At 43.1% G+C, this 21,944-nt stretch overlaps 1 protein-coding gene across 7 annotated transcripts in view; it reads left to right on the forward strand.

The window, feature by feature from the left end:
• The window catches only part of DISC1 (DISC1 scaffold protein), a 403,406-nt gene that overhangs the window by 215,331 nt on the left and 166,131 nt on the right, over nucleotides 1–21,944 (forward strand). The window contains exon 10 of one of the 7 annotated variants that reach the window (XM_025386882.1): nucleotides 21,309–21,493. The exons of the other annotated variants lie outside the window; for them this stretch is intronic. Coding sequence (XP_025242667.1) covers nucleotides 21,309–21,391 — 83 coding nt within the window. The 3' untranslated portion in view covers nucleotides 21,392–21,493. Of the gene's footprint in view, nucleotides 1–21,308; nucleotides 21,494–21,944 lie in introns of those variants that run through there. 7 annotated transcript variants of the gene reach the window in all.

The raw sequence follows: 21,944 nt of genomic DNA on the forward strand, positions 1-21,944 counted from the left end.
TGGTGCCCATTTGGAAGGTGGCCCAGTGACTTCTGGGGACACTGTCCCTGAGATTGTGCATTTTCCCCAGCTGTGCTCAGCAGCCTGCTTCAGGGAGAGGAAATGGCAAGAGCGGGCACGCCAGGCTGGGGGTTTCCAGGCAGGTGGAGGAGAAAGGCAACTGGGTTCGGGAGCTGAACGGAGTGGCTGGAAGGTGAGTGAAGTGATGGATGGCTGTGTCTACACTGGAGGCTGATAAAGAAGGGAAAGTGACAGGTTGAGGGATGGGTGGCTGGATGTGGCTGTGGAACAGGGACAGAAATAACTGGGGTGTGGGAAAAGTGGTAGCAGGGTGGCTGGGAGCTCAGTGGCTCAGTTTGGGTGCAGATGAAGTAAAGGTGAGGTGGGGTGGGGCAGTGAGGCCAAGGAACCCAGAATCCCAGATATCGGCCTGGTGATTCAAGGATGGCGGCAGGGCTCAGGGTGGGGAGGAGGTGGAGGTCCAGGATCAAGGCCTCCAGAGAAGTGGGATGTCCCAGATGAGAGCAACGAGAAGGACAGCTGGGGGTGAAGCTGAGCACCCTGAGCCTCCAAGCAGCAGCAGATTATACCTGAAGGTAGAGCCATGTTAGGGACCCGGGAGGACACTGACTGCTTGGGTAGGGGTGGGGAGTGAGCATCCACACTTGAGTGGCTGCAGGTGCCATGATACCCTCCAGGGATGACCAGGTCACTGTTAGGGCAGAGAGGAGGAGGCAGCTTTCAGAAAGAGCCGGGCATGCAGAGCTTGGTAACCAGGGATGGAGGATCCAGGCAGCAGGGCGAAGCCCACGGAGGGGCCCACAGGACGGGACAGCTGTGAAGACACTGTCCGTCCTGGAATGCGGGCAGCGTCTTCACAGCCATCCAAGGATTTGGACCCTGGTCTTCCCAAGTGAGAGCTAACTTTTTCTATAATCTCCGCCACTACATACCTGCCAAAATTCAAGGTGGAAAAAGAGCCTCTGTCCTAGCTTTTCATCGACGTTTTCAAAAGGAACAGAAAATCGTTGCATTGTCTTGCTTCTACAATGCCAGTGATTGTCTGATGCATCCCAGATTTGACAACAGCTCCAAGGCGGGTAGACACTCACACTGCAGGTTCACGTCAGTTCCAAATCGCATCTTTGCTTTTTAAATGTTGAAAAAGGGAAAAGACAGTGCATCTTAGAATTTAAGGCAACATAATAACTAAAGTGGTGGAGGCTTTTAACTGAAACCGGAAGAAACAGCATGAGTTTTTTGTTTGTTTGTTTGTTTTATATTTCTTAGCTGAAAGAAACTCAGGCAGGATAACGTGATAAGGAAACTCAAGTATTTGCCTGTGATTAGTTCAGGAACTGTTGGAAAACGACTCTGGGATCGGGCAGAATCGGAGTTTAGATTACTAGCTTGAAGGACTTTTAAGTCCAATTTAAGATTTGGAGAGCGTTATAAAGGTTAAGCCAGTGTTTATAAGAACGTGCGCCAATTAGAGAAGTACAGGAGAATTTGCTGTTTTCCCTGTGTCATTGTAAAGATCATTGTTCTTAAATTTACATTAGTTTGCTAGGCCTGCTGTCACGGAAAACCACAGACCGAGTGGCTGGGACAACAAATGTTTATTTTCTCCCAACTCTGAAGGCTGGAAGTTTGAGATCAAGGTGTCAGCACAAATGGTCTCTCCCTAGGCCTCTCTGCTTGGCTTGCGGACGGCCGTCTTCTCCCTGCGTCCTCCCCACTCACATGACCTTCCCTATCTGTGTGTCTGTGTCCTCATCTCCTCTCCTCATAGGGACACCGATCAGACTGGTTTAGGGCTCAACCTCATGACCTCATTTCAATGTTATCACCTCTCTAAAGACCCTGTCTCCAAAAACAGTCACATTCTGAAGTACCAGGGGTTCAACATGTAAGTTTTGGGGGAGGACACGGTTCAGTGCATAGCAGCCTATTCCACACCTCATTTTATAAGAAGAGAATTTTTTTTTTTTTTTTTTTTTTTTGGAGACGGAGTCTCGCGCTGTGTCACCCAGGCTGGAGTGCAGTGGCGCGATCTCGGCTCACTGCAAGCTCCACCTCCCGGGTTCACGCCATTCTCCCGCCTCAGCCTCCGAGTAGCTGGGACTACAAGCGCCCGCCACCACGCCCGGCTAGTTTTTTTGTATTTTTAGTAGAGACGGGGTTTCACCATGTTAGCCAGGATGGTCTCGATCTCCTGACCTCGTGATCCGCCCGCCTCGGCCTCCCAAAGTGCTGGGATTACAGGCTTGAGCCACCGCGCCCGGCCAAGAAGAGAATTTAAAATCAGATCCTTGCCTAGCACTCTTCTGGTCACACACACAAAATAATCCAGAAAGTTACCTTGGCTGCTCAACCTCATGTGGCCGGACCCTCTGTTGCTGTAAGACCTCACTGGACCCTTCTCCCTCCTCTCTCCTTCACATGCCGGAACCTTCCTTACATGTCTAGATGCCCCAAGCTTGTTCACACCTTCAGGGTTTGTTCCCTCATCCTAAAATGGTTTCTCCTTGGGTTTACATGGCTCTCTCCTTTTGCCATTTCGGCCTCAAGTTAAATCCTGTTCCTCCAAGAATCTTCCCTGACCATCCAATGGAAAGCAGCCACCCAGCAATGCCAGATCTCATTACCCTGTCTCAGTGCTCGGCGTGGTACTTACTGCTGGTTGATAGGGTCTCATTTATCTTGTCGCCAGTGTCCCCAGCACTGAAGCAATCCCCAGCAGATAGTGTCACTGAAATATTTGCCAAGTGAATGAATAAAACCAGAAGAGTTAGGAAGAAATGAAGAAAACTGGGAAGAACCTGGATATTCCTGAAGTCCAAGACTTTATTTTTTTAGGTGGGGTTCATCAAAAGGGGGCAGTTTGCCTGAGGTCCCTCCCCTGGGCAAAGAGAGAAACAGGGCTGGTCTGACTCCAGGCCTGTCTGTGACTTTGTTTTAATAAGCAGATGGTATTTTTGTATACAGTGACTTGGAGAACTTGGAGATGTGTATCAATGCCGCCTTTCTTCCCTATCCCTTGTGTAACACGTCTGGTGTCTTGGATCAAGTTTGGGGCCACATCCAACTGTGCCACTAGACTGTATCCCATGATGCAAGGATTGTACTGCATTCATACCCTGCAGTGTTTGCACATAGAAGCCTCACTGTAAATGTTTGCTGAGTGAAACAGTGAATAAATGAGTGAATATTTGAATGACAAGAACTGACAGTCTTTTGAAGTTCCTCTAGGGTGGTGCTTCTCAGACTTCAACATCCATCTGAACCATCTGGAAAGCTGGTTGAAATGCCAGGTACGATTCGGGAGGTCCTGGGTAGCCTGAGAATCTGCATTTCTAATGAGTTTCCAGGTGATGCTATTGCTGTTGTCCTTGCCTCTCTTTTGTGTAGCAAGGCTATAGGATGTGTCCAGGGTGGTCTGTCTACAGGGTCAAAGATAATCTTGTGAGTTGACTAGTCATCAAAAGACCCCAATCACTTCTCAGTTTGTCCAGAAAATAACACAGCAACTTTCAGCCAGTTACTTAACCTCACTGATTTTCAGTTTTTTACATAGGTGACTTGGAGATGGGTGTCAATGCCCCCTTTCTTCCCTGTCCCTTGCATATTTTGCCTGATGTCTTGGATCAAGTTTTGGGCAATATCAAACTATGCCATTAGATCATATCCTATGATACAGGGATTATATTATATTCATACTCTGCAGTGTCTTGTACGTAGAGGCCTTACTCTAAATGTTTGCAGTGAAACAATGAGTGAATATTTAAAAGACAATAACTGACAGTCTTTTGAAGTTTACTTTTGAGGAACCTAGTCCAAATATCAGGAGATACTGTTTGTTGAACACATTGTACCTGCTGAGCTCCTTGATACATGTTATGTCTACTTATCACAACAATCCTGCAAGGTGGAATTATTATCCTCATTTTTTTTTTTTTTTTTTGAGACAGAGTTTTACTCTTGTTACCCAGGCTGGAGTACAATAGCGCAATCTCGGCTCACTGCAACCTCTGCCTGCCAGGTTCAAGCGATTCTCCTGCCTCAGCCTCCCGAGTAGCTGGGATTATAGGCATGTGCCACCATGCCCGGCTAATTTTGTATTTTTAGTAGAGATGGAGTTTCTCCTTGTTGGTCAGGCTGGTCTTGAACTCCTGACCTCAGGTGATCTGCTCGCCTCGGCCTCCCAAAGTGCTGGGATTACAGGCATGAACCACCCTGCCTGGCCTATCCTCATTTTTCAGAAGAGGAAACTAGTGCTCAGAGAAGTTAGACAACATGCCCAAGGTCCCTAAGTCAATAACCAGGAGCCAATAGCAGGGATCTGATTATGATGATGATGGTGTGTGTGTGTGTGGTGTAGTGTATGTGTGTGTTTGCATGTGTATATGTGTGTGTGTGTGTGTATGTGTTTCCCTCATACCATTTTACTTGACAAATGATCCTTTAGGTTCTTTCCAACTGTATGGTTTTAGGTCAAAGGCAAAGCATGACGCAGTTCACTGTGAGCTGTGACTTATTATACAAGCTCGTGAAGGAGTCAGATGCCTTTTCTGATCCTCAATAGAACCTTTGTCTTCTCACCACCATAACACACTGGTTTCCCTTCAGGAACTGATTTTATATTCTCATGAGCACATATGCAGTTTCTCCTACAGACTGTAAGATTTTTAAGAGCAAGGACTGGGTCTTATTTTCCATTTTGTTCCCTACTGTCTTCGATCCTTATTTCATTCAGTGGTTTGATTTGAACAGAACTTTGGAAGCACGAGACAGACTCTGTACGTTAAAAAGCTTCCATGGCACTCACCATGGTGTCCGAAGTGTCACCAAATCTCTGCTTGCCTGAGGTTTTTCTATCTTGATTAATCTTGATTTGTGCTTTTTTTTTTTTTTTTTTTTTGTGAAAGAGTAAATGCCTGTGGGAGGGCTGGGCCCCACCTACAGAGGACTCTGGTAGTGTGCCAAGAGCACGACTGCATAATTGGTGCATGTGACAGGGCACAGAGGAAGGTGGAGGGGTCCCTGAATGATGGGGGTGCCTTCCCCTCGGGTGTCTTTATTGTGTCCGCATTGGCATTACTGTTACTAAATCAGGGAACAGATGGAGGCATGAGGTAGGATTCTGTGACAGACAACCTTTAGCAAGTTACCAATGATGCCAGAGTTGACCATCAAGTAAATCTGTTGCCTTTTGAAAGACATCTTTGTCCGTACAATGCTAGGGCCTGAGTTGCTTAACCTTCTAGTAAACCATAAATTTCTCTCACATGTCCTTGGGGTGATAAAAATCTCCCCGAGTTGTGCAGAGCACAAAGTAGAACCTGACAGGGAATATTCTGAAATAATTGTGTGGATGGTGACAGGTGAAAAAATACACCGTAGAGATATCGATCCTGTACGAATGCAACCTAAGTTGTTGCTCCGTTAAGAAATATTTTTGGAGTTCTTCATACACTAAAAAAAAAAAAGAGAAGACGACAAAGAAGAAAAGTGGAAAAGAAGAGATTTCTCTTGTCTTGTGTGAAGCAGCAACATAATATTCTATGAGAATTGTTTTAAATATGGTAAAGTAGGGGCACTTCTATTTAAAGGATACGTCTTTGGTTCATTTTTTATTTTTAATTGTCCTGATATCTGTTCCTTTCGGGAAAGTCCGACGCTCTGGCTCTCTGCTATCTGTTCAGCCAGCCATCAGTAGAAGTGGGAACACAAATAGCTCATTGTTTTAATTTTGGATTTCCTTAGGCTGTTGCTGTCACCTAGTCATCTCAGACACTCTTACAGGGAAACCAGCACTGGCAGGGTGTGAAGGTCAGAGCAAGGGCAGCAGTGCTTCCCAGGATCACGTGCCTGGAGAGGTCGGCATGCCCCTGACTTCTAAAGGGGGCCTGTCTTCCACAGGACGAGAGCTTACTGAGCGCTTCTTCTGCACTTACTGTACATTGTCATCCATACGTTAGTCGTTGTTACCATAAATGTCCTCACACATATGTGGCATGTAGATGACAAGAGCTTCTGAGTATATTTTTGAACTGTGTTTTTCTAAGGCAACTTTAAGTGCTTAAGAATCCAGTGGTATACGGGTGGCCACTGACTTTTAGATTCACGGCAATGTTCTGAGTGGGCAATTCGCCACCTTTCTCTAACTTTTATGCCCTTGAGGAAGCTGAGTGTGCAGATGACTACCTGTACCTACTGAGCTTCCTCTCATAGAGTTGGGGAGATAAATATGCTGCAAAACCTGCTATAAAACAGTCAGCCCTGAGCAGCAGGAAACTGAGTATACAGTTGCTCACATAGCCAAACCCAGGCTCAGGCCGACGTTCACCCCTGTCCGAAGAGGATGGAAATGAGACCATCTCACACCTCACATGGAAGTGCAGACCTGAAAGAAGAATGGGGGCTCCCCCAGCACAGGTGTCCTCATTTTACAGGTGCTAAAGGCTGTGGTGGAGACAGAGACGGGGAGAGGAGCTGGCCGTGATGCATTGTCGTGAGCATCTCACATGTAAGGGCCATGAGAAGTGAGGACAGAAGGGTAGCCAGGCTGGCTGGTCTTCACATGGGCCAGTTGAGTGGGACTGTGGCATGGCCGGTGGAAGAATGAGCATTTGAGGAGGCAGAGTTCCCTACTCTTCTGAACCTCTGTTTTACAAAAGGCTTAGAATATAAAATTGGGACATCGTCTTTGGAATGGAGGGAGCAAAGTGTTAACCTGGATAGCTTTGGTGCACAAGGTGAGATGTTTGCCAAGGGCTCACACGCTCTCCTTCATAGGAGAGGGTGCTTAGGAGGAGGTCTGGCTCCTGTGAGATATGGGGCCTGTCCAGGACCTTCTGTTGCTACAGCAGGAACAGCAGTGTGAGGGAGGGATGTTGCTCTGCCTATTTTTCAGTCGTGGAACGGAGGCTTTGAAAGGTTCGGTAACTTGCTCGAGATCACGCAGCCAGTGAGGGTTAGCATGGATTCAACACCAGTCAGCTCATCTCCAAAGGCCTGACTGACAAAAACAAATTTCAATGGATTTTACCTTTCCTCTGTAATAGACGAGGGATATCTCATTTCAGAATATCTGAAGGTGACATTTGGAGTTGCTCATTGATTCAATTATTCTGAATCTTTATTTCAGAGCTTATTTATCTCAGGTTTTAGATTTGGAATGCTCCAAAACTATTCGTTGCTTTCACTCCCCTTTGCACTGCTGAGTAAAGGTGATGTAGGAGAACTACTCACGGGGGTGAGCACAGCAAGGGTACGAAGGATGTAAGATCAGATGCGGCTTTTCTATGCATCTTTCTTAGACGCATTACCCTTAACCCAAGAGACAGTCAGGGTCATTATTAACTTTCCTAATATTTTGTAAAGCATTCAGATATCAACATTTGGAGGACATGCTCCTGGTCTTGTTTAAGTCAGGGCAGGAGTAGCTAATTAATTTTCTGATTCCTCAGGCTTCACAGTTTCAACCAGCCGTAATTATTTTGCAATTGAGGTTCCCTCTCTGCCCAAACTGGCATTGGTATCAAGGGCTAAATGCATCAGCTTTGTAATAATGGAGACGGGTGCCAATTCCATCTTCCATATGGGATGAAGTTGGGGAGAGATGGCAGAGAAGAATGCATTGGTCAGACTGTAAATGATATCGAGTAGAAAGAAGTCAGGGATTTTTGTTTTTAACATGGAAAGGAAATAGAATTGTAACTAAGTTGAAGTTTCTCTTTGTGCAAATTTCATCTTGTCATTTACAAGGGATTATGCCACACAGCTATGGATTTGGGCCCAATATTTGACCTTACAGCAGCTCTAAAAGATTAGACTGCAGTTAGGAAATGCCCTCTGGATCTGATTTTTAAACAGAACCAAATGCATTCTACTCTTTTCTGCTTTTAAGAGTAACACTGCTTGAGGATGCATTGAAGCCCTGCTAGACATCTTTGCTGATATTTGCCTTTAGCATTCTTTCTGGAGGTATTTAGACCTTAATAACCTACTGTTGTCCTTTAAAAAAGGACTGAAGAGAATAATATTTGTAGAAACAAAATAATCAAATGCAGTCATACATCATTTAGTGATGGGGATACGTTATGAGAAATGCATCGTTAGGCAATTTTGCCATTGTGTGAACAGCATAGAGTGTGCTTACACAAACCTAGATGGTGCACCCTACTACTCCACACCTAGGCTCTGTGGTGCAGCCTATTCCTCCTACGCTACAAAGCTGTGCAGCATGTGACTGTCTTGAATACTATAGGCAATTGTCACACAGTAAGTATTTGTGTATCTGAACATATCCAAACAGAAAAAGTACAGTAAAAATATGGCATTATAATCTTAGGGGACCACTGTCACATACACTGTCTATCGTAGACTAAAATGTGATTAGGTGGTACGTGACTGTACTAGCAATAAAGTGCTTCTGAACTGAGAGGGTGGAATGGGAACAGGTACTGGCTTCTTGTTTTAAGGGCTGGCTGGTGAGGAACTTGCCACGCAGAGCAGTAGGTTGAAATAGGCTCAAGACAGGCTACAGATAGGCTCCAGGGTTGACGCAGGGCCAAGGTACAGCAGTTGCCTTGTCCTGGCTCGCTACAGGCTTGGCATCTCCTGTGCCTGTGTCCCTGAATTCGTGGTTGAACTTAAAGTTTGGGGAATCCCAGTGGCCCTGATGAGACTAGAAATACCGCTCTAAACAACCTCCTTTAGCAGCTAAACTGACAATAATAATCTGTTGTTCACTGCACAGGATTGAGATGAGTGTGGCAGTCTCCTAGACGAGGGGCCACGCTGCTCTCCCACCTGGGTGGGGTGGTCAGTCTAGGGTGGCCCAATGGGACTCTGGGGTCCCGATGACCCTGGAGCTGATAACCAACTCACAAACACATACATCAACAACATGAGGCTAGCTTCTGCTGGGGCTTTGTTGCCTGGCAGGCCTGAGTTTTAATCCTGGCTGGCCTCTTAATAAGTGATTGTGGCTAAGTCATTCTAGTTTTTTTCTCTCTGAGCCTCAAATTCCTCATCTATAAAATGAGCATGAAATCATATTCTAGTCATTCTGAGGGACAACTGAAGTGATATATGTGATAATATGAAATGCAATAGATGTGATATGTAGAATTGTAAAACTTTCAAAAAGTAAAATGCCTGTTAAATTGTAAAATATGTGTAATATGTGAAAAACTCCTGGCAAATATACCTACTAATATCTATTTACATACAGTTCTTTTATATAAAATATAGAGCAGTATATGTAAACCTTCTAATAAAACACCTGGCTACAACTATGAATTCTTATGTGCTCTTCCTGCTCTCAGCTTCTCCTCCTGTTTTTAAGTCTTTGCAAGGCCTCCTCTAGTTGTTATGTTCTGAAAAGATTCAAGTTTGCATCCTAGACTTCAAATGATGTCTTTCCCATTTGGTATGTAGTGTATCACCCTGTACTTGGAAGTATGTGATACAAGAAACTAATAATCTAAAAAAATCTTTTTTTTTTTTTTTTTTTTGGTTTTGAGATAGAGTCTCACTCTGTCACCCAGGCTGGAGTGCAGTGGCACAATCTCGGCTCACTGCAACCTCTGCCTCCTGAGTTCAAGCGATTCTCCCACCTCAGCCTCCCGAGCAGCTGGGATTATAGGCGCCTGCCACCATGCCCGGCTAATTTTGTGTTAGTAGAGATGGGGTTTTACTGTGTTGACCAGGCTGGTCTCAAACTCCTGACCTCTAGTGATCCACCTTCCTCAGCTTCCCAAAGTGCTGGGATTACAGACGTGAGCCACTGTGCCTGACCCCTGCAATAATTCTTTAATGTAAGGAAATATCAAAGGAAAAACAAGAAATTCTAGGTAAGGAAAGGAATTTATTTAGTGGAAATATAAAAGAAGTTTAAAAAGTTGAAGAAAAGTATGGTTTTCAATGTTGATGGTGCATCCTTTGCAAATCCTTAAATTTGTGAATGACACTTTTGAAAACTTACACCTTATTCTAGGTGTCCTTGTTCACTTTACACTGTACTGTAAAGAATCACAAAAGAGGACCTCATACTTAAATAACTTTCTATGTAACATATATATATTTCAAAACAACATGTTATGTATCTAATAAACACATACAATTTTTGTCAATTAAATAGTACATTAAAAAGACAAAAATAACTTTCTATAAATGAACTTGTTATTTAATCCACAGTGATAGAATATTCCCCATTTGATGCAAGCAGTTAAACTTCATTTCCATTAAGACAAACACGCAAATAACAATCCTCCTTCCCAAATTTGAAATCCCACTTCTCTTTTTGAACTCTCTTCATGAAGTAGTCCCTTTTCTTGCATTTACAACATAAAGCCTAAGCCACAAATATTGGAGGGCAGGGGTTGAGGATGAGCAATACAATTGAGATGTCCCTCATGCCCTCAAACCAAAAGTCCTGTATGTTCTCTCCTTCCTAAGTATGACTTATTTTCCTTTCCACGAAATGACTTGAAGGGTGATTATATCCAAAGGGAAGTGACGTTTCTCCTTCTTTCTCTTCAGCTGGTCCATTTTCACAGCCCACAAAAGCAAGTCTCTAATTTGGGACTTGATTCAAAGTCTGTAAAAACCCTCGGCACATCTTTCTTCTTTGAATATGTTCACATGCATATTCCAAAAAAGGTTCTCATTGCTAGTTAGGCCATTAATTTTACGTGATATCCAAATCAAACAGCTGCCGTACTGTTTAAGTTCAGATCCTCAAATGGCACTTCGAACGTGAAAGTCGTGGCTGCCACTCTCCGGGTGACTATCCGGCGATGACACTTCTAGCTTTGTTTTTGACTTGACGTGCATATGCCAAAGGCTTTAGCAAACATAAACTCATACAAATGTTTGTCAAGCTGTGTGAGCCTAAACAGCTCATTAGTTGCAAGAATGATCAGATGGGAGATGGGTTGCCCAATTTGGATGGTGACCTTCTGAGCTCTCGGTTGGATTGCAGATTGATGTGTCACAGTGTATTGGAACATAATGAATCCTGTGGCATGTGGATGGTAAAATGCAGCACAGAAACTATGCAATGAAGAGGCAGGAAGAAGGTGGCAAGTACAGGAGTATAACAGCAGTTAGACATCTCCTTTCCCCTGTTATGCTTCCCCTCTGCTTCTCGGGGTGCCCATTAAAATGCAGTTGGTAATGAAATGCTGTTTAAAATCAAAGTTGCTGAAGCAATATTGTGGATATTGTGGAAACCTGTCTTATTTATTTTAAGGATGAGCTTATTTCTAGGTGCTTTCAGCGCCTGCAGCCCAGTTAGTTCCCATGCATTGATTTTCTCTCATGTCCCTGCTTCAGAGTAATTCTCCTGTGCGCAGGCACATGACCTTCTAGTTGAAAACCTGCCCCTGCCATTTCTTTATGTGGCCGCAGCCCAGGGAGCTTGCCTACCCTGCGTGAGCAGGTTGCAATGATAATGGTTCCCAGTGCTGCTCAGTGGGGAACTGAAGTCACGGTATTTTCCTTCATATCCTCTTGAAGCTTCATTTTGTGACCTTGTTTCATCCTGCCGAACCCGTCGTTGGAATTGCCCCAAAGGTGGTGGCAGGGGAGTCCCCACAAGGGAGAGCCCCAAACTTTCCCAAGATGGGGCCTACTGAGATTCCAAAGAAAGAAGCAGTAAAAGCCAGAGTGATCAGGCCAAAGCATTCATTAGGGGAGCTTAGGCAGAGTGGGCTGTAGCAATCCTGCGACGGCAGCGTGAACAAAGGGGCCTTCCACCTAGAAACGTCTGCAGCGAGGTGCTCAGGGGATGGAGTTTACATGAGGGTTTAAGGAATTTGGCTCAGGGCCAGGGCCAGTTTCTTTCAGTGTTTTGGGCAAAAACATAGATACCTTTATCAATGCGTGGGAATGTTGAAGGCCCCGGTTTGGGTTCAAGCCTGCTGGGAAAAACCTGCAGCTGTCTGGGTCGCAGGGCGGTCAAGGCACTCTGAGTTTTGGTCACCACAGAAAGGCGAGGGCTCTAGGGGACCCATCAGAGCTACAGGCTCCAATGTCAGCCCCACTTTTCCAAGTACAAATTTATTCCGGAAATTAAAGTACTACTCTTACTTTTTCACACATTTCAAAGTCATGGGTTGACACTGATAGCCTGTCTAACGCAGGAAAACTCTGATCTATTTAACTGATTTAAAATGTTTATAATCAATTATCTGGATAAGTGTCATTGATGGAACTCCAGGTGTGTGGAGACGCCACTGGCCTGGGAATCACGACATGTGGGTTTTGTCCTAGATCCCTGCCACGCCATTTAAACGCCATGGGCGTCAGTTTCTTCACAGCAAAAGTTACGGTTATACTAGATGTTCCTGTGGACCTTGTCAAATATTTTTGGTGATGCTGGGATTTTATAACTAACACAGGAAAACAAGAACCTAGAATGATTAGAATCTTGAAAAAATTATTTGTTTGTTTGTTACAGAGAATCTTGAAGTTAGCTGAAGTCTGTTGCCCCTTCTTCTGGCATCGGCACAGCCCAGATGCAGCCATTTCTCATCGTCAGAACTAGATGGGCCACACTGAGAAAGACTGTGGACCGGCCACCCGGAATCTGGCCGCTTAGTGCATTCAAGAATGCTGCTTGGTTTCTATGGCTGTGATTTCCAAGCATTTTCTAAAAGGTGTATAGAGGAGAAACCTAAGTTCCTGCCACCACCCCACCTTGAAGTCAAATTTCCTTGAAGGCACCTGAGCATAGGGAGGAGAACATCAGCTAACTCTTGCCGCTATAGGCCCAGGTTAAAATGCAGCCAGGAAATTCATTCCAGTGGCTTGCCTGGCTAAACACAATTGTAGATGGAGCCTGGAGAAACATCTAAGCAAACAACCACTTGTGTCAGTTCAGTTGTTTCACCAAAAAAGCAAAACAAAACAGATTTTACTAACTCAATTAATAATTCATTTGCCCCATAAAATGTAGCCTAACTGAATTTCTTGCCTTGTCTTCCAAGACATTAAGTCGGGGGGCTTGTTTATAGCCGTGGCTCTCTTCCTTGACTAAGCATTCCGGCTACCTGCTGGGCCCTAGGTCCAAGGTGGGACCTGGACTCAGCATGTTTTTCAGAGTTCTCCAGGTGATTCCAATGGTTAGTCAATTTAAGATTCATTTAGGGCTGATTATCAGTCTTCCATGTGGATAAAACCAGTTAATTTCCTGCGAATCTTTTGTGAAAGCCTTATTAAGAGGAGGGAGCACTGTTTTGAACTTGCGTTGTGAGCTCTGCCTGTCTCTGGAGGTGGCAAGGGTGCTCGTCTTCATTCCGGTCTGTGTTGCATGCTGTCTTCCCCCATCTCCCTACTCTTTCTCAACCTTCCTACTTACTATTCCACGCACTCGCTGGGTTAGATGACGTTTTCTATTGTTCCACTGAAGGTTACAATTTGGAGTTGATTCCTGTAGTCTTCCTTTTTCTATTTACTTTCAAAAAAGATGTTGCAAAGTCCAAGTTTCTCCCTCATGTCCCTTTTCTCTATGGAGTACTGTAGAAGTTTCCAAACCTTCCTGCTTCTGGCCTTCTTAGTATTTTAATAACTCTTGCCTTGTTCCCAGGTTTCTCTGAGTATCTGGGGCAAGTGGAAACCTCAGAGATGGGGTCTGGAAATGTAAAACGTTGATGAATTGCAGAGTCACCCCATGAATGGTATTGATTGGTCAGAGGTATTCTGGAAAAGTCTGCAAAATCCAAAAGCTAATTTGTATTTTAAAATACACTCTATAACCCTTGAGTGCCCACTCATCCTCAGCTGGCTCCAGGGAATGGCATCTGAACTCATGGTCTCATCTATGGGAGCTGCAGTTCATCAACCTATTTTGGAAACCAGCATACTTCTGGTTCTGAGAATTCAGCTGAGAAACAATACCTAGTTTCCTATACAAACCCCCCACTAAAAAAATTTTGTGATGTGCCCCATGTCTGTCTGACACATTTTCACTTGTTTCTTCATCAATGATCTAGGTCTGTCCACCCTGCTCTATTTCTTTTCTATTTATCTCCATTATCTTAGTCTATTTGGGCTGCTGTAGCAAAGTACCATAGACTGAGTGGCTCATAAACAACAGAAATGTATGTCTCACGGTTCTGGAGGCTGGGAAGTCCAGGATCGAGGCAGTGATAGATTCGGTGCCTGGTGAGGGCTTGTTTCCAGGTTCATAGATGGTGCCTTTTCTATTGTCCGTATGTCCATATGTCCTCCCATTCTGGAAGGGGTGAGGGAGCTCTCTGGGGCCTCTTTTGTAAGGGGACTAATTCCGTTCATGGAGATTCTACCCTCATGACCTAGTCACCTCCCAGAGGCCCTACATCTTAATGCCATCACCTTTGGGGTTAGGATTTTAACAAATGAATTTTGGGAGGGCACAAGCATTCAGTCTGAAACATCCATTTCTTGCCTACTTCAAAATTTTTTGTTGCTGTTACATCAAAATCTCTTCTGGCTCTTTCTGAAAGTGGATTTCTATGTAATCACTTTCTCTTTTCTTTTGCATTTTGACTGAGTTTTTCTTCTTAAGAAAACAAGAAGCACCAGTAGATGATGGAGAGCATGCGTGCCAGAGAGTGGGGAAGCCTGGGCTCTCCTGCCAGGTTCTGTGTTACTCAAAAACTGAGGACTTGGAGGGTTGATGAGCCGAGCTTTCTGTTGGGGCTCCTCTTTCCCGTCCACGTATTGTTCCAGCAGTACAAAGTTTGTCAGTCAGAGAGAATGTGGGCTCCCATGGCAAGGTGGCTGCCAGTTTTCATACTCTGTAAAAGGCTTAGTGATGGAAGGAGATTAAATTTAATGCTTTAACGTGGATTTAGGTAGAGATCTTGTACCACAGAAAATTGGAAATCAAGGGTGAAAAACTGAGAAATGGAGTGATGTCTTTTTCTTCCACACAATTTCATATTTGCAAACTAAATTAACTCTAAATAGTTTAGGGTTTTATTGCAGAAGTCTATAAAACTTTAAAGAATCTTGGCATTTGATTGATTTTTCTAGTTTATGAAAAACTGACAATACTCTAAGCCAAAGACACATTCAACATAATAATGCAGGTTGTGTATCCCTTATCTAAAAGGCCTGGGATGAGAAGTGTTTTAGATCTAGGATTTTTTTTTGAATATTTGCTTATTTACCTGTTAAGCATCTCTAATCCAAAAAATCCAAAATCCAAAATGCTCCTATCAGCATTTCCTTTGAGCATCATGTTGGTGCTCAGAAAATAGTAGATTTTGAAGTATTTCAAATTTCAGATTTTTGGATTAGAGATGCTCAACCTACAAATCAAAAAAATATTTTGTGTAATGTCTTACCATGTATGTGTTTGGAGCCTTCTCAGGGTTAAGCAGATATGAAAAGCCCACATTTTCAGGAAAGAATTTAAGAAAATAAAGGGCCAACATTTTTTCCCTCCTAGCTTCATGTCATAATATTTTTGCCTGCTGCAGAGTCAATTCATTTCTATCTTCAGACTTATCACTATCAGGCATTTTCCATTCCCCGCATTTCTCATTTTTTGTTATCTTTTTGCACTTGCAAAAACTGAAATTTGGCTTGAATGAGACACATTTCCCTACCCTTTATCTCTCACTGATTCATTCCTTGAATTGGGACAAATCTTTCTAATCTAAGCCAGTTTCATCCTCTTGCTATAGAGTAACCTGTGCCAGCAGAGTCCTGTGTGGGATGAGTTTGGCAGAATTGCAGACTGCGTTTTTGGACCTAGCAGCTGAAGATGATTCTGTCCCTCATCAATTTTTTTTCCCCCTAAGGGCACTTTTGCCTTCAAATGGTATTGGTAAAAACAATCTTTTTTTTTTTTTTTTCTATTTCCTTTATCTAAAGAAAGTCTTCAACTTAGTTTTGTTCTGTTCCTGTGAATGTCGGTACAGGAAAGTCCTTGAAGAACATCGGAAACAGGAGCTTCATCTGGGCTCTGTGATGGTGCCATTGTATGAATTGAAATCCATCAGGGTGGGACTGGTTATCTGTCTAACAAAGATGCCATGAAACATGATTGAGAGTGTCCTTTGGGTGGAGTTTTTCTTACATTTTGGGGTTAAGAGCCTTTTCTGTCATTGTTTTTATTATTATTTATTTATTTATTTTTATTAGAGATGGGGTCTTGCTACATTGACCACGCTGGTCTTGAACTCCTAGCCTCAAGTGATCCTCCCACCTTGGCCTCCCAAAGTGCTGAGATTACAGGTGTGAGCCACTGCACCCAGACTCTGTCATTGATTTTGACAAGTTTTTTCCTTTTTTTTGGTTGTTGTGGTTTTGGAAGTTTTTCCTCAGAAAGGACTTACTTGACTGAATTTTTCTCAGAGCCTAATTATTAGTTAGTTATTTGTATTTATTTCTTTTTGATTTCACTACAGTAGCCGCTATATCTTGAGTAACATTTATCTTTTAACTCGCTTTATGTTTTGGTAGATCTTAGTGATTATGCAATTTGATGATGCCATTCAATATCAAGGTCAGACCACAGCATGTACAAGAGGTTGCTGTCACGTGATATTTTTCCATTTTCATCTCTCAGTATGCTTTCTTATTTTTTGCATTGCCCGTACAGTGAATTAAAAAGAATCTGATTGAGGTATCACCTCATAGTAGATAACTTTCCCATTAATGTTTGCTCACTCATCTGTAGGCCTAGGAAGCTTTATATCTATTTACAACAGTGACTAGGACCAATAGTGTGCTGTTAAATGTTTAGGAACCAGTTCTCCAGGAAAAAAAAAGTCCTGATTGGCAACGTCTGGCCATTTCCATAGTGTAAATCTCCCACCATGGCTGATTTCCAGCTATTTCTGGTTTAACAAGTGGCTCACAAAATTCTTGAAAGTTTATCAACTGGCTCTCACCAGGAGGATGGCTCCAGCACCCACCGTACCTGACAACAGTTTTATTACTTTACAGATGATAAAAAGCTTTATCATTGTTATTTCGTTTCTGATTTACAAAACAACCCTGTAGAGTAGGTGGTGTTATACATGAGGCATCTGAGACTCAGAGGCCTAAGTGGCTGGAAATAGCTTCAGCAGCTATTATTAGGCAGAGCAGAGACGGAATGCTGCCTCTGAGCTGAGCATTCTTGGTGTTCTCGTCACTCATGGCAACTGTTTTCCATTGTGAGGATTCCCTTAGTGGTGTCATAATTGGACTCCAAAGGAGTGTACTCAAGAAATGACTACTTCAATGGTTTTCCGTAGTTTTAGTAGGTAGTTTTTAGTTATTTGAGCATAAGAATAATAGTCTGCCTATGAAAGAACTTGGTAAATTTTTTTTCTTCTGATTTTCAGACGCCATTTCTGTCTTGAAGTATCTGGGGTATGATTGCTTTGTAATATTTTGTTACTTAAGGATGGTATCTAGACAACCCTTAGTTAATGTTATAGAATCAGAACTAGAAGGACATCTTCATTCTTCTTCACTTAGAGAGGATATAAGTGTCTCTGGCCATTTATTGGGTTAATAATGGTGACTTCAAGTGACCCAGGAAACATCTGAATGTCTTTGTTGCACTTGGAAAGACATTTAGTTTGGTAATATTTTCCAATCAGGTGATCATTTCAAAATGACTTGCACCATGGAGTGCTGATGTGATGATGGCTGGAGATTTCATGTGTCAGGCACAGTTGGGAATACTTTATGAATATTAGTTTATTTCTCACCTTGAAGGTAGACATTGTTCTCAGTTTGTTGAAATTGAGGCTCATGTAAGTAAAAAATGCCCACATTCACAGCAAATAAGTGACAGAGTTAGCCTCTGACTCTGCAAAGGACTTATATGGCTTTCATGTAATAAAGTCGATATCCCATTTTGGTAATAAAAGGGATAATAAAAGACGAACATGTCTTCATTAGCTTGTAGATAAGCTCCAAGTTTCAGCACGTGCATAGTTTGTAATGTCTTCACAGGGTCTGCAGACTCATTGCTGTGAAAATATTGAACTAACATGAATTTAGTTTTAATTGACATAGTTTATAAAACGTTCTTTTTTCTTTTTTTTTTGAGATGGGGTCTCACTCTGTTGCCCAGGCTGGAGTGCTGTGGTGCGATCTTGGCTCACTGAGGTCTCTGCCTCCTGGGTTTAAGTGATTTACCACCTCAGCCTCTACAGTTGCTGGGACTACAGGTACCCCCCACCATGCCTGGCTAATTTATATTTTTAGTACAGAAGAGGTTTAACCATGTTGGCCAGGCTGGTCTCGAACTCCTGGCCTCAATGAATCTGCTTGCCTTGGCCTTCCAAAGTGCTAGGATTACAGGCGTGAGCCACTGCACCCGGCCTAAAACATTCTTTTAACAAAAGCATAGTTTTATGTTGAATTCAGGTAGATTCGAACCATTGCTTTTAATAAGACAGTATGCTTTCTTTCAGACTCTTGGGTTAGATTGAACTTCTCATAAAACTGTCATGGGACAGACTGCAACTTCTTTCCATTATCAGAATCTCTAGGCGAGTTGATCCATTTCTTTGCCCTGGGCTTTTTAAGAAAGTAGGGTAATGAGTCCCTGGTTTCTCATCTCCGTAAGGATGAAAGGATGCTGGAGCCAAGGTCTAGTCTACTCCCAGTCCCTCGTGGCACAATGTGGAGGAAAAGCACCAGTGTAGATCAGAAGTCCATGAGCGGAAACTCAGAATCAAAGCCGGTATTCAATTCTTCCTTTTCTTGGAGGAAATCACTGTGTCCCCTGAAGAGAAAAATGCCCTTTGCTCTTGCACTGGGGAGTTCTGTTTAGTGCTTTTGCACACGAAAGGGCTGTACTGGCTGGCACTATAGACATTTTTTTTATGAAAATCTTTTTCATAAATCCTTTTGCAGAGTATAGCCAGCTAGCAGTATATGAACACTTAAGATTAAACATAGTTTTTGTCACACAAAGTTAACAATAAAAACACATGCAACTCATCATTTATAAAACGCTACTTATAATTTTTCATTATTCTCATTTCTGAGGGCAAATTTTCAGATGAAAACAGAAAGGAATTTTAGAAGTTTTCATTTTTTTTTTTCCTACATCAGGCTTCCCTGTATCTCGTCTGTATAACAAGCACCTTGATCTTTCATTTATAAGAGTTTCAGTTATAAGAGGCTCATACGCGTTGCCTCTGTTTTCTATATATTGGTAGTGTCATTAGAAAACCTGAGGGGGTGGGCCGGGTGCGGTGGATCACGCCTGTAATCCCAGCACTTTGGGAGGCAGAGGCAGGTAGATCACGAGGTCAGGAGATGGAGACCATCCTGGCTAACACAGTGAAGCCCCATCTCTACTAAAAATACAAAAAATTAGCGGGGTGTGGTGGTGGTCGCCAGTAGTCCCAGCTATGCGGGAGGCTGAGGCAGGAGAATAGTGTGAACCTGGGAGGCGGAGCTTGCAGTGAGCCGAGATCGCACCACTGTACTCAAGCCTGAGCGACAGGGAGACACGTCTCAAAAAAAAAAAAAAAAAAATTCTGAGGGGGTGGACACCAGTTTTTGGTACTGAACAACGTAATGACCGTTTAGAAAGAAAGGATAGATGTTAAGAAGGCTTCCTTATACAAAACTTCTTGTATATTGTTCCTTCCAATTTTATTTTTGTTTTGATATATAAAATCCTATGTTCAATCTCTCATCCTGAATATCAGGTTATCCTAGAAAGAGAAAGTAGCAGTCTAATTATTTTATTTGGTCGCATGGTAATCTTAGCACAATTAAATCTCCTTTGAAAGTTTCTCAATTATGTAGTTACGAATAGTACCCCCCACCACGGCTGTGGTAGACCTGGAGCGGTATTGGGCTCAGGTCACAGAATGATCACTGAAGGACTTTAGAGATCACCTATTGAGTCCCTGTTTTAGAGAGGAACAAGCAAAGGCCCAGAGAACTCGCTCCATTTGCCGAGGTCCAACAAGTGCATAGGTGAGCTGGAGCCAGAACCCCGTCTTTCGGTCTTCACTCGAGAGCTCTTTCCAAACAGACATGCTGACCTGGGAGTCTGACAATTACTATATGCTCATGTTTCCTATCTGAAGTCCGCATGTCTTTGTGGGGGAAGAGAATTGTCTGGTATCATTCGTTAATGCCCACTCTTCATGTTTGCCAAAGACCACCAATACATTGGCCAGTGATTGTGTTACACTGGTTTGTTTATATGTCAGCTTTCAGTGATGCCAGAAAATCAAAAGGAGGTTAAGATATCCCAGAAGTTCACCCAGGATGGGAGGCTAAACCTTCGTTGTATTATGAGTCTTAATTCAAGATAAAATAATCTTTAGCCTAATAAACATTAGGTTGAGTTTTGAAAGTGTAAACACTAATCTGTAGACTGACATCTATTTCCTTGGCAATATTGGCTATATCCATTAAATAATTCTCCCTTCCCCCAGCCTCTGGCAACCTCTGTTCTACTTTCTGTCCCTGAATTTGACTACTCTAGGTGCCTCATATAAGTGGAATCATGCGACATTTGTCTTTTTGTGATACGATATCTTCTTTAAAAAGAAAATGAACAGAAACTTTCCATGAGAGAAGTCAGTTCTGCAGCCAGCGTGCCTCTTAGTTCCATATTCATACAAGGCCCTCTTGGAAACTTAGCCTTTGGAGTTGGATATTATCTCAGAAGACATGGCAGCTTAGGAATCTGGTACTCTAAAAACAGATTTACAGGCACTAGATTTTTTGGTATATGTGTGTGATCATTTTGGTCTTCCTGAAAGTGGTGGAGACCAGTATTTCTAGGCAGACTATAGTGCACATCATCCAGTTCTCTAAGTCTTGGATTGTTGATTTCATTGTCATGGCAAGAAGGGGCAGGGATTACTCAACTCATTACTCCTGTGCCCAGACCTCTGAGCCCGGTGTGAGTGTGGCTCAGTGCCTTTCCCATAGCGCCCCACATCCCCCCAGGGCCCTGCAGAAAGTTCCTGCAAGTCCGCCCGCTGCACACACAGAGCAAAAAGAGCTTCCTGTGGGAGCTGTTCTCCAGAAAAGACAGAAACCCGGGCCCTAGAGAACCAGAAGAATTACATTCCAGTTTCAGCTCTGCCATTGAATAATTAGGCAACTGTAGGCAGTTCACTTTGCTCCTCTGGACCAGAGATTTCTCATCTACAAAATGAAAAACTTGGACTTAATTATCTCTGAAGTCACTTCAAGCAGAAATGTAACGATTCTTTGATTTATTTAAAAAAAAAAATCAATGATAATGACCAACAGCGAACACTTATTACAAGGCTCCAGGCACTTTTGAAGTCCTTAATATTTAATGTTCACTACTACCTTAGGATATAAGTACGTGATGCAGAGTTCTGGACACAGAGAAGTTAGTAACTTGCCCGAGGACAGCCTGCAGGACACAGCAATGTGATTTGAACCCAGAGGGTCTGACTTCAGCCCCCAACGCTCAACTACTATTAATTGAAAGGGCATTGAAGAGAAATGATGTCACAATAAAAAGAAAAAAAGAAAAGAAAGCATGTCTTCGACTTTCTAGTCGTCATGCTTTGTATGGATTCTTCTTTCAACCTTGATGAAAGGGTATAATTAATCTGTAATTAAAGTCATAATAGTTTCTTAAGACGAGGAAATGTTGTCATTGCGGTACTCTGAACACAAGAGGGCGCTGTGGCAAAGCTTACGGTCTGCGCATCCTCTGCCGCAGGAGGGTATAACTTCGTGGGACAAACTTCAAAAGAAAGATGCCATTTCTAAGACCTCGTTTATCACCTCGGGATAGCCAGTCTTCATTCCTTTAAAATACAGAATAAAAATAACACATAAATCAACACAATTACATTCCTCCTTGATAGCATCACCAGTCTTCTCGAGGCCTGGTGTCAAACCTCTGCTTCAGTGTTACAGTACGGGGTGTGCATGCCTCCTTAATACCCACCTTGCTGGTATGTTCCAGATGGCTGTCT

The sequence above is a fragment of the Theropithecus gelada genome, chromosome 1, assembly GCF_003255815.1.
Source record: "Theropithecus gelada isolate Dixy chromosome 1, Tgel_1.0, whole genome shotgun sequence".
NCBI lineage: Eukaryota > Metazoa > Chordata > Mammalia > Primates > Cercopithecidae > Theropithecus > Theropithecus gelada.